The sequence below is a fragment of the Hyla sarda genome, chromosome 4, assembly GCF_029499605.1.
Source record: "Hyla sarda isolate aHylSar1 chromosome 4, aHylSar1.hap1, whole genome shotgun sequence".
Classification (NCBI taxonomy): Eukaryota; Metazoa; Chordata; class Amphibia; order Anura; family Hylidae; genus Hyla; species Hyla sarda.
The window spans coordinates 153632626-153646396 of record NC_079192.1 but is presented as its reverse complement, the minus strand read 5'-3'; the positions used below and the strand labels follow the sequence as shown (position 1 = coordinate 153646396).

Here is a 13771-nt window from a genome sequence, read left to right as displayed (position 1 = left end):
TGTGGCTATATGTAAAACTAAACTTTAGACCGTGGGGGCAGGGAAATTTATACTAAATGGAATATAATGGATGTAAAAATACATAACTTCAATATCCTTAACATTGTAGCATGAGACGTAGTCTACAACCCACACAAGTGGCTCAGGTACTGCAATTAATTACCAGCGCTGCGCTGTCCCCATCAGGGTAAATACTCACATCACCCGCAAGCGCTGCCCTCCCCGTCTTCCTGTTTGTTGTGGGCCGCTGGCGCTGACACTCTAATACTGTGTGCTGTATCCCTATGCCCGAGCTGCAAAAGATAAACAAAATAAACTTCAACTGACCTTCCTCCATCGGTCCGGACCTGCTTCCTGGGGCTGGCTTCTTACATGATAGTGGGCTCAGCCTATCACGAGCCAAGGTGGAACATCGCTGCGGCCAGTGATAGGCTGACGGCTCGCCGACGTTCACCTCCCCAGGAAGAGCGTGAGGCTGACGTAGGAAGGTGCGGTAAAGTTTTTGTTAATCTTTTGAAGCCCAGGTATAGGGATACAGCGTACAGTGTTAGTGTCAGTGCCGGCGGCCCGCAACAAACATAAGGACGAGGAGGGCTGGGCTGATAATTAATTAGGGGGGGGGCGCAGAACAGCGATTGCGGGTCACACATGATTAGTTCCCCGATGTTGGGACAGCGCAGCGGTGGGTTGATAATTAATTTGGGGGGGGGGGTTGGTGAGAAGCAGAACAGTGCTCGTGGTTCACATGATTTGGGGGTGGGGGAAATAGTTATATACAGTGGAAGCGCCATAAGTTACAAAAATACTGTGATACACACATTTGGTCATACCTCCCAGCTCTAACCTGACTGCTATTGGGTACTGAGATCCTCAGACCCTTTGTGAGACCATATGCTGGTGCGGTTGGCCCTGGATTCTTCCTAATGCAAGACAATGCTAGACCTCATGTGGCTGGATTGTGTCAGCAGTTCCTGCAAGAGGAAGGCATTGATGCTATGGACTGGCTCTCCTGTTCCCCAGACCTGAATCCGATTGAGCACATCTGAGACATCATGTCTCGCTCCATCCACCAACGCCACGTTGCACCATAGACTGTCCAGGAGTTGGCGGATGCTTTAGTCCAGGTCTGGGAGGACATCCCTCATCAGGAGCATGCCCAGGCATTGTAGGGAGGTCATACAGGCATGTGGAGGCCACACACTACTGAGCCTCATTTTTGCTTGTTTTAAGGACATTACATCAGAGTTGGATCAGCCTGTAGTGTGGTTTTCCACTCTGATTTTGAGTGTGACTCCATATCCAGACCTCCATGGGTTGATAAATTTGATTTCCAATGATAATTTTTGTGTGATTTTTTTTTTTTGACCGCACATTCAACTATGTAAAGACGAAAGTATTTCATACGATTAGTTCATTCATTCAAATCTAGGATGTTATCTTAGTGTTCCCCTAATGTTTTTTGATCAGTGTAGTTAGTCCACGCCCTTATGACCGAGACCACCCACCCCTATAAACCAACAGACTCTGCTGGCCGGTGACATGCATGGACTACATGTAGCACTGAGACTGCGGTCTGGGGTGCAGTCTGGAAGCCAGCCCCATTGTCATCAGTAAGCGCTGCCAAAAGATCAGTTCTCCATCCTCCCTGGAGTGTCCTGGTGCAGGGAGGACAGCCACATCTGAGCTTTTCCTTCTCCCCTGCAGCGATGATCTGATGCATTGGTTAATCCTTTAGCGTCTCTCCTTTCTCCGTTGTTAACCCTTCAGGTGCTGTCCCCTCTTTTCACCCCTGTTAACTTTTCACTATGCAGTTTCCAGGGATGTGAAATTTCTATCGCCCGACGCCCGGGACTAGCAGTTTTGGGCGCCGGGCAGGTGAATTTGTGAGGCCCTTAGCCCGGCTTCGGGCAAGCAGGGCCGGACCTGACAAGTGCGGCGGATCTGCAGTCTGTATGGAGCAGGCTGCCGACTCCTGCCCGCTCCATACTCTGCAGCCTGTGTCCTCCGAAGCAGAGCAGGGGAGATGAGAAGCTGTGTACAGTATTTGTCTTCTCTCCCCTGCTCTGCAGACGTGCGGGGGGGGGGGGGGGGGGGGGGGAGATGAGGGGGCGTGGTTTATTTCTCCCCGTGCAGACCTGCGTCCTTTGCCTTCGCTCCCCGCACGTCTGCACGGGGAGACTATGCGGCGCTCACAGGGGAGTATGGAGCGGGCATGGGATTCCTGCCCGCTCCATACTCTGCAGCCCCCGGCTGTTCTCAGTAGCCGGGGGCCGCCGCTAATAGCCAGCATGCGGCGATCGCCGCGGCTGGCTATTAACCCTTTAGATCGCCGCTGTCAAAGCTGACAGCGGCGTCTAAAGGGAGATGTGAACGCTCCCTGGTGGGCTAGTGGGGTGGATCGCCCCACTGCAGCGTGATCGCAGGGGGGCGATCCACTATAGAGGTAGCCGGAGGGCTTACCTCTGCTTCCAGCTGTCCCAGCTCTGTCATTGATAGATCCTGGCTGGACCAGGCTCTATCAATGGATCACAGAGCACACAGATTAATAGAGTTCAATAGAATCTATTCATCTGTCTGAGGAATCAAATGATTCCTCATAAGTCTAATAAAGTGTCAAAAAAAAATAATAATAAATAAAAGTTTTAATAAAAGTTTGAAAGACACATATTAACCCAGTGGTCTTCAAACTGTGCCCCTCCAGATGTTACAAAACTACAATTCCCAGCATGCCAGGACAGCCGTTGGCTGTCCGGGCATGCTGGGAGTTATAGTTTTGCAACATCTGGAGGGCCACAGTTTGAAGACCGTTGCATTAACCCCCTTCCATGTTAAAAGTTCAAATCACCCCCTTTTCCTATATAAAAACATGCAAACATAATAAAAATAAACATATTTGGTATCGCTTCGTGCGTAATTGTACAACCTATGAAAATAACATTATGTAACCCGTATGGTAAATGTAAAAAAAATACCAAACCACAGATTTGAAATTTTTATAATATCCCAGAAAAAAAGTTAAAAAGCGATTAAAAAGTCAGATCAATACCAAAATGGTACCGATACAAAAAACAGATTATGGCGCAAAACATGAGCCCTCATACAGCCTGGTATGAGGGAAAAAAAATAAAGCTGCAGGGGTTAAAAAATGGCAATTAAAAAAAATTAGAAAAAGTCCAGAATTAGTAAAACATGACGTAAACGATACAAATCTGGTATTGCTGTAATCAGGCGCCTAAAGTATAAAACTAACATGTTACCTCAACCACAAGGTAAATGGTGCAGAAAAGAAAAACCACCAAATCTGCAAAATTATCTTTTACTATTTCAATTTCACTTCCCTTAATATATATTTATATTTTTTTTTGGTTCGGAGAATATGTTATTGAAAAATTTAAAGGTATCATTATAGTAGGTAGTTATGGCTATTATAGGGCGAGGAGGAAAAAACGAGAGCGTAAAAGCGAAAATTGGCCGGACAAGTGGATCATCATGAGGGACAAGTAGATTTTGCTCCATTTTAGTCCCGTGGACAAGTATTTTTTTTATAAAATTTCCACACCCCTGAGTTTCTGACAGCTGTTCACCCGCTCTAAACCCAATAGACTGGGTTAACAGCATTTAAATGCAGGGTCACCTACTTGAATTAACCTGTTAAGGACCAAGGACATACCGGTACATCCTTGGTCCTTTCCCTTTCTATAATGCAGGGCACGTCGGGCCGGAACCTGTGGCTTATAGTGCGCACACTGATCGCGGTGCTGCACGCGATTAAAAACCCTTTAGACGCAGCGTTCAAACTTGAACGCTGCGTCTAAAGTGAAAGTAAAGCAATGCCAGTTAGCTCGTGGGGCTGTTTGGGATGTCCGCGGCGAAATCGCGGCATCCCGAACAGCTGTGACACAGCAGGAGGGTCCCTTACCTTGCCTCCTGGTGTCTAATCACCGAATGACTGATCAGTGCCTGAGATCCAGGCATGAGCAGTCAAGCGGCAGAATCATTGATCAATGTTTTCCTATGGGAGCTATAACATTGCAAAAAAAATAAAAAAAATTTAAAAAGTGAATAAAGATAATTTGACCCCTTCCCTAATAAGTTTGAATCGCCCCGTTTTCCCATAAAAAAAAAACTGTAAATAAAAATAAACATGTGGTATTGCCGTGTGCGGAAATGTCCGAATTATAAAAATATTTTTCATTAAACTGCACAGTCAATGGCGTAGGTGCAAAAAAAATTCAAAAGTCCAAAATAGCGTATTTTTGGTCACTTTTTATATCATGAAAAAATGAATAAAAAGCGATCAAAAAGTCCAATCAATACAAAAATTGCACTGCTAAAACTTGAAATCACGACGCAAAAAAGTAGCCCTCATACCGCCCTATACACGGAAAAATAAAGTTATAGGGGTCAGAAGATGACAATTTTAAATTAAACGTATAAATGTTCCTGCATGTAGTTATGATTTTTTTCAGAAGTACGACAAAATCAAACCTATATAAGTAGGGTATCATTTTTAATCGTATGGATCTACAGCATAAAGAGGTGTCATTTTTACCGAAAAATGTACTATGTAGAAATGGAAGCCCCCCCAAATGTTACAAAACAGCGGTTTTTTTTTTAAATTTTTTTCAATTTTGTCGCACAATGATTATTTTATTTTTATTTTTTGTTCGTTTCGTTGTAGATTTTTTGGTAAAATGACTAATGTCATTACAAAGTAGAATTGGTGGCACAAAAAATAAGCCATAATATGGATTTTTGGGTGCAAAATGTAGTTATGATTTTTAAAGGTAAGGAGGAAAAATGAGAGTGCAAAAACGGAAAAAACCCTGGTCCTTAAGGGGTTAATGAAGTATAGCCAGCATTCTAGGTTTTTATTCTTTTACTTTTATTATGCAGCTCTGTGCAAACCATGCCCATTCTACAGTATATAAAAAAAAAACTCTACTCTCCTCCAGCCTTCGGTGTCCTGCTCCGGTCCCTGCCTGCAATCCTCTTCCTGAGCTGCATAGTGATACTTGGACCCTAAATGATGCGTCTAGACCCAGAGTGTTATACTGCCGTTCAGCCAATCACTGGCTGCAGTGATGTGAGTGCCAGGATGACACTGGGCTCAGACATCACTCTGCTCAAGCATCATGCAGCAGTTCAGGAAGAGGATTGCAGCCAGGGACCGGAGCAGGGCACCAGAATCACTGCAGCAGTGCTGGAGGTGAGTAGAGGTTGTTTTTTGTTTTGTCTCTAAAATGGGCATTTGTTATATAATCCCCCTGCCGGATAACCTCTTTCCTGGTCCCTTAATCCTGTTTTTTTTATTTTTATTTTTTAATTTATTTGATAAATCTGGGTGCTAAGACCACTCTGAAATGCGCATCAGATGAATTTCCTTGTGGGTTCTAAAGAAAGAATAGACTTGACTGGCACTGAAATTCTGATGTTTGAACAGTGCAGCAGAATCCCATTTTGAATCAATGGGAATCTACTGAGGAATATTTATGTGGACATTGTGCTGTGTGAACTTAACCTTAGAATGTTCCTTCTGGGTTATGGTCAATGGGTAAAAATTGACCATAAAGTCTGATCATCCATGGCTTTCCCTCTGACATTGCACGAGTGCATTTGAGTGGCAAGCAGGAGCGCCGACTGTGTTTGTGTGTGTGTGTGTGTGTGTGGGGGGGGGGGGGGGCATTGCGCCTTTAAAACTGCTGGAATGAGATGTGCCTGCACGCTGCATGTCAGTTATCAGGAGCAACAGAAGATGCCAGCCAGTGATGTCGGCTGGTGTGTCCCCTTCTCTTCCGGCCCAGTGTCTGCAATAGAGAAACGGAGCAGCCAGCAGCTCTGAAAAGCTTCTGGGGTAGGGGTGTTGAAACTGGGAACTTGTATTATACTGGGGGGGGGGGGTGATAATGGGGTTTGTATTATACAGGGTGGGGGCACACCAAGTGGTGGTAAAAAAAAAACAAAACATTTTGGGCACGTCTCTACCCAGACGTTACCTACCCCTGTCTAGACCATATATTAATAGTAAATTGTTTATTAGAGCATGTATTTTGCTTATGCAAAAAAAATGCTATACAGTTTTAATGCTTGTTCACACTGTCATTCATTAAGGAAAATTCCCTAATGAATTATTTTTGGAACAGTGCCCTTTCTTCTAAATGTAACAAATGATGAGAAATCTGTGCTTATTTTGCATGAAAGTCCCACTGACACTGGAAATGGTCACAAGGTAATTACTGTGTGAACTGTTACAGAAATCCTTTTGAAGTCTATGGGAATCCATGTGAACATTTCTCATGGACTCTGATCTGCTTTTCCATAGTGTGAACATGCCCTTATAATGGGCCTTTTGTAAGTATTTCTTAGAAATGCTTAACTTGGAAAGGCATTTATTACAAAACCTTGCAATGTTCATATCTGCATGAACATTAGTTTCAAAATCATATACTTTATTTATTTTTTTGGGTTAACAGTATTTTGTAGAGACAAGCTCTTGCGGACCTCACAAAAGCTTAGTGGACTTGCATAGATGGGTAGGAAAGGTCATTCTATAAAATGGTGCTTAATGTTCTTTTATTGTCAGCTAATAGTTGTATGGATCTTGCTATTGATTGGAGACTTAAGTGACTACGTAGTGCATGATATTATGTATGTTTCACTCCTTACCACACAAATGAATTAGAACATTTAGACTTCATGTTAGAAAAACAAATGATGTGCCCATTATCCTGGTATGAGAACTGTGGAAACATTACATGGATGATGTGTCGTGTCTGAAGTTTTTCTATCCCACCATGTGGACAGGTTATTTGCTTTTCTTTAACCCTCAAATACAACTCATTCCTAATAAACGTGCAACTGGCAAGTGTTCTACATTTTTGTATGTGGGGAAAATGGTGCTCAGAAGTAATTTCTTTGAGTACTTTGTTATCCTTTTAGAAATGAGGAAAGTGTATTAGGAGAATCTTGATGCAGAGGCTTTTTTTTTTTTTTTTGGACCCTCAAAAGGCTTTTTATTGCAATGGATGTTTCCCTATCCTCCTTTATGAGTTTTTCTAATCCAGGTGAACCTGTTGTAAGAAGACTGTATAAACAGTTTTTCTTGCTATGAAGGTTTGCATTGCTGCAAACATTGTATCAGAATGTGATCATTTGGAGATAAAGCTTGGGCAAATTCACATACAAAGGCTGGCATTATTTTGTAACAGTCAGTAACCAATCATTCTGTTTGTGGCTTCAGCAGAGGACATTTTCCTAATGTTTCTATGGAAATGGCACATAACGTTGACCATAGAAGAGCATCAGATGTAGTGGTCATGGGTTACATTGCCTTAGATTACTATAGAACCTTGTAATGATATAAGTTTAGGTTGCTGACCTTGGTTGATGCTGAAATTTATCTCTAATAGTATTTTGAAACTGTCCTGAATAGCCTAGTCCACTAGCACAGTAGTTTTTGCTGTCTACCCACCCAAAAATGGGCCATTCCTTAAACTATACTGGGCAGACTTGTACTATGCTGGCAAACACATTACACCTCTTTTACTGGATGGATAAGCCCTTCTTGGAACAATAAGATTCACATTGTTTGCCTTTTTCAAAAAAGGACATGGATTCTCAAGATATAAGTGATCAAGAGGTTATTGATGAAGTGGATTCTGATGAAAATGATGAAGAAAACGCTATCACAGTACAACCTACTGAAGAGAAGAACACTGAGTCAAAGCTTACACATCCAGATGAGGACACTAAGAAAGAACCTCAAAACCAAGTATGACCAGTGGTTACCTTCCAATCACAATTTAGACTTTTGTATTTATTAGCTGCAAATTGGGGTTTATCTCTGCTGGTGATGCTATTAGGTCTGATTTATGCAAGAATTTTGCCTTCTCACTTTGGGTCCCATCATCAGGAGATGGAGGAAACACCTTTCTTTCTTCCTCCTGCCATGAACACTTTTGTGCCTGCTGCTTGCCATAAATTGTCCTCTGCTTTTACATTCCTTTTTGATCTTTTAGTTGGTATTAATTTTAAGCTTTAAATTTATAACAATATAGGCAGCACTAGTGTTGTGATTTTTATTTGTCAATCATTCATATTCCTGCATAGTGGATGTTAAAATCCTGCTGTTTAATTTAAATGATCACTGGATTTAAAATATCCTTATTGTGATGTTGAAAACGGTCTTCAAAGTAATAATTACAGTTTATTAGAAAACCTTAATACAATCCACCAGTTTTGCACACTAGACTGCACTCAGTACTGCCTGTTTATATAACCACACAACTTTCCGGAGTTCTGTAATCTTCAGTTGTCCCGGTGTTTTAGTATAATAGTTTTATCATGATAGCAACTTAAGGAATATTAAACTTTTTTGTAACATAATGTGATTAATGCTGGAACCATTAAGCCAATACAGTGTTAAAAGCACTTTGTATGATCATTAGCTATTTTTATTTCAGTGAAGTGACTTTCTGTAGACTTGCTTGATCCAGCAGACACCTCCCTGATTTCAGGTAGCAGGCCCCAAACCCTAGAGGTTTCTGGCCTGTTCTCACTGCCGGAGTTGCAACCTGCTACAGGGGATCGCACACGGAGGTGTTTGCAGGGTTGGGCAAGTCTGCAGGTCAGTGGGCAACAATTTATCGCTGAAAATCGTTGACAATGATTTCCGTTAACTATATTCAACTAATAATTGCATATGCTGATATTCCTGCCCCTTTTCTTCCCTTGTTGAGATTGTTGTGTGGGTTACTGGCAATCACTCCTTTCTATAGGTGGTGGTTGGGCTAACACTTTAATACTTAGTGTTTTGTCCTGTCACTTAAGTAAAGCAGCTCAGAATGTTGTATTTACTATTCAGTAGTATAAGATCCCTCAGTGCTCCTGAGATCAGGGGAGGAGATTCGGTAAGCCTCGGAATGGAACTGTAGGGAATTTGTAAGATGCGCACTACTACTCTTAATTTGACATGTGTTTAGTATTTTCATTATTTGTTTTTATTTTACTTGGCTATACAACCTCTTTAGTTTTTTTTCCAGAGTGATCATATATATATATAGGCATTGATAAAAACTAAAAAGAAGGAAAAAAGTACTTTTATATAGTACTGCTCTGTGCCACCACCACCCATTCGGAAACCCCGGTCCTGCTGCTTAGCACTTTCTAGTCTCTCTCTACACATGGAAGTAGTGCCTGATCAACTAAACACAGGCCATGGTCGGCTAGTGATGCCCTGCCCTACAGATCTTATTATTGACCGGAGTGCTTTGTTACAGTATAGTTTAATGGGCATTAACATTGTATATACTAAATCGGTAAGTGTTTTCACTAAATGCATAGCAGGCTGCTACATCTTGGCATTGTCTTTATGGGGAATTGGACCACCAGTCCTGCACAGCTGCTTGTGAAGGGGAAGATACAGTAACTTGGATTACATTTTAGTAAGCAGGGCACATGTGGATAACCAAGTGTTTCCTTTGTTAGATTATTGCTTCCTGAAAGACCTTTTTGAGTGGCTGCATTGGTCCTTGGCAATGGCATTTTTTTCTACTGTTCTGATACCATTGTTTTTAATCACTTTTCCTAGTTACTATATTGACTGACATACATTTGGATCACATTGACATGTAATTGGAGTTTTCTGTATTTCAAAGCTGTTTGTTGTTCTGTGTAAAGAACTTGCAGTTAAACAGTTTCATTATTGTTACTGTTGAAGGCAGTTTTGCATACATGCATGAACAAAGTAGCAATACTACTTGATATGTTAGAGGTTTTAATAAGGTTCAGGAGGGAAGTGTTTTAAATAAGAAACTAGGAGGCACAATATGTGGTCAGTTCCCCCCTATCAGATCAGATGCAATGTGAGAGATTATTTTACTGAAAGAGAAGTAGTTGCTTGGAGCAAACTTCCAGCAGATGTGGTTGTTAAGCAAATGTAAGCATGTCTGGGGTAATAATTTTTTTTTTTTTTTTTTTTCTAAGCTCTATGGTCTTTGTTTCTAAAGCGCAGCCAAGAAACACTCACACTCATGAGATTGCACTGGGTAACAGTGTACACTGCTGTTATGTGCCGCTTGAGACTAGGTGGTATAAGCAGTGTATCCACAGGCAGATTGTCCTTCCTACAGTATGGCAGTGCCTAAATGTAAATGCAAGTTACTATTGTATCTGCATGTACAATGCAACTCAATTCAGTTTGGCTATTTTGGTTATGTATTGCAACAATATGAGCCACATGTTGTGTTAACTTGTCATTGTTTAGCAGTCAAGGTTAAAGAGAGCCTGTCTCTTTAAAACAAACCTGTGGGAATTTGTAGCAGTATGTCTAGAAGTTTTTTTCAGTGGGGGTCTGGTTTCTCTGAAGAGCCATATACTGCTCGTACCTCTCCCAATGCATAGCTGAGCTGTGCCCAGTAGAACCAAATGGGCACAGCTAAACGCTGCTGTCCATTCATTTTATTTCAGTATGGGTCTCAGCACTTTGACCCTGACCATTGAAAACTTCTTCTGAAGTCACTGACACATCTGCAGTTTAGGCTAGGGCTATTTAGACATTAGGTTGAACACCAGTCATATATCCCTGGCATTAGGTTTTTTAATCTGTAGTTGCATTATGTGCATTATGTCCAATTCCTGTATGACTGTCATCTCAAATGTTCCCATGGTAAGTAAAATTAGCTTCCTCTACTGACTTTATAGGCCATCTAATCTCCTCCCCCCCTCCCCCTCTCAAATGTTGTTCCAGACTGTCATAGAGCCCAGCAGTTTGCATTTCCTAAAATGCCCGTCTTTACAAAGATTTTTATTTTTTATTATGCTATTGATTACCATACATGTTAAATATACTTTCCCATTATAGGCAACACATTTACCTTTTTCTCTCTCTCTAGGATAATGAAAATCCAGACATGCAGGCTTTCTCTGACCAGGATGTTGTTCCTGATGTAAGTTTTATTCTTCTGTAAATATAATGACCTTTATTGGCTCTGCTCTTCATAGCTAAGGCTCTGTTACCATTGCTTTTATGTGTCTTTATCCTGGGTCCTGTTATTTTAAATCGCAAGAATAGCACAGCGGGTATTGATGATCTTGCTGTTAAATGTCTGACATGTCTGATCTGTGAATGAAAGCCATGACTCCGATGCAAACACAACCCAAGATTTCTATAAGATTCCTTTTCTTCCTTAACATGCAGCATTTATATACCTGGTATGGCATTCCTAGTCATGGAGGTTATTCTAAATTGTCAGGTTTTTTTTTACTTAATTTGACCACGTTTCAAAACTACAAATTGCAGCTAAATGTATGGAAGCTTGTGAATATGCCAATACATGAGTAATGATTAATGGCTAATATGAATAACAATTCCATCATTTCAATCTGTATAGCACTTGGGGGCTGGGTATTTCCCCCCCCATCTTTTTCTCCTAGAGCAGCAATGCTAGATGAGTCTACAGCCAATTAATATTTTCCTACAATAAAAATATCATGCATTTCGAGGGTTCATGCCTGCCGCCAGCAGAGCCTGAAAACAAATGCATGACTTTGCTTAGTATAAAGCCACTATGGCTGTCTGCTTCCATCGTATCAGCACTTCTAATGGAACTTGCTGTATGAAATCTATGGTACAGTAAACACACAAAGTCCTCTTACATAATAATAAAAAATATATGCAATATAGGCATGTGCATAAGTCAGCAGAGATGAAATACCTGTCCGCTGAAAGTTGTTTAACCAGAAGTTATGTAATAGTTTCTTGATGTTTTTTATGTCTTTATAACTTGTTTTACAGGTTGTCAATGCTTGTATAACTAATGCATCAAAAAACAAATATAAATATTGGGGCCTTTTTTGGAAACCGAATTAGACCACACCAAATTACGAGTATTGATGGAATGTCCTCCTTTTTTGTTTTTTGTGGGCAGTGATTGGCCCAGGATGCTGGCACCCTTAATCTACCACATGTGGAGTGGTGCTGTATTCATTGGTATTTTGCTATAACTGTTTTATTTGTGTAGAAATAATCTTCACTTGTCTTGAAGGTGTCTGGAAACTGTATGCGGGGGTTTTGCCGTCATGCTGTAGATAAGTTCATGCTACAATCATAAACACACTGGTAACTTGATTAACTACGTCTGTTTTGGAGATGAGCACCCACTGGTTTACTGAATATTCTTTGAAGTAGGGCTGGGCGGTATACCGGTTCATACCGAATACCAACATTTTTGGGCTGCACAATATGAATTTTTCCCATACCGCAATACCGGTTGGGCCCCTCCCCCTCGGGAATGAATGAATCAGCCCAGCGCTGCGCTGTCCCCACATCGGGGGACTAATCATGTGTTACCGGCCAGCGCTGTTCTGCTCCTCCCCAATTAATTATCAGCCCAACGGGGTACTACTCACATATGTCAAGCACTGCCCTCCTCTTTGTTGGGGGCCGCTGGCACTGGAACTCACTGTACGCCAGTGGTCTCCAACCTGCGGACCTCCAGATGTTGCAAAACTACAACTCCCAGCATGCCCGGGACTGGAACGTCTGACAGCCGTCAGCCTATCACCAGCCGGAGCGATGTCCCGCCCCGGCCAGTGATGGGCTGAGCCCACTGTCATGTAAGAAGCTGGCTTCTTACATGACAGTGGGCTCAGCCTATCACTGGCCGAGGCGGGACATTGCTCCGGCCGGTGATAGGCTGATGGCTGTCTGACGTTCCCGTCCCCAGCATAAGGCCGACGTTGGTAAGTTAAAGTTTATTTTCTTTTGCAGCCCGGGCATAGGGATACAGTGTACAGCAGTGGACCTCCAGCTGTTGCAAAACTACAACTCACAGGATGCCCGGACAGCCGTTGGCTGTCCGGACATGCTGGGAGTTGTAGTTTTGCAACAGCTGGAGGTCCGCAGGATTGGAGACCACTGGCGTACAGTGAGTTCCAGCGCCAGTGGCCCCCAACAAAGAGGAGGGCAGTGCTTGACATAGGTGAGTAGTACTCCTCTGGGCTGATAATTAATTGGGGGGGGGGGAGCAGAACAGCGCTGGTAGGTCACAGGATTTTAGGGTGGGGGGGTGAAAAAATACTGTTATATACCGTGGAACCGTAATAAGTTACAAAAATACAGTGATACACATATTTGGTCATACCGCCCAGCTCTACTTTGAAGATATTGAGGAATTTTATTGTGCCTGTAGAGCTATCAATTGGCACACCCCACAATTGGTTCTTCTTACAGCATGACTTCGGTGACACATTAAATTGGGGCTACAGTCTGATACATTCGTAGTATTTTGGCTGAGGGAAATAATCGGGTGCTTCTCTTTGTCCCACTGACGTAGAATGAACAGCAACACACATGTTGAACCAGTACCCTGTAAAAGATAGCAGTAGTCAGCTCACCTGCCCTGGTGCTTGTAACTTTAAATTCTCAATGCAAACTCTTCAAATTAGCAGTCCAGCAGCAGCTCCATAAATGTATGACCTGCATGAGAATTAAAATGGGCAGATGAAAGGAAAGGTGCAAACAGATCTCCAGATAGGATTTCTAAAATACAAATTAAATTCCAAATTTACTGCTGTCGTATTGTGCAAGAATAGTCATGGACTTATTCACTCCTATGGCCGGCACAGACCATTTTCGGAGCACATCAGACTCTTTACTTGGACTGAAAATTGAGATCTGTGATCAAGTTTGTAGCAGCCATAGGAGTGAACGCGTCAGGTCCTATCTGAGCACAGATGGGATTGCAGCCGATTTAAGCTGTAGAAATCAGTA

The 13771-nt window shown here is 42.2% G+C and overlaps 1 protein-coding gene across 6 annotated transcripts in view; it reads left to right on the top strand.

The window, feature by feature from the left end:
- SLTM (SAFB like transcription modulator) overlaps positions 1–13771 on the top strand; it is a 59902-nt gene that overhangs the window by 29970 nt on the left and 16161 nt on the right. For 5 of the 6 annotated variants that reach the window (XM_056572431.1, XM_056572429.1, XM_056572432.1 and 2 more), the window contains 2 exons: positions 7607–7771; positions 10893–10946. In XM_056572431.1, coding sequence (XP_056428406.1) covers positions 7607–7771; positions 10893–10946 — 219 coding nt within the window. The remainder of the gene's footprint in view (positions 1–7606; positions 7772–10892; positions 10947–13771) is intronic. The other variant, XM_056572434.1, reaches the window with a different exon arrangement.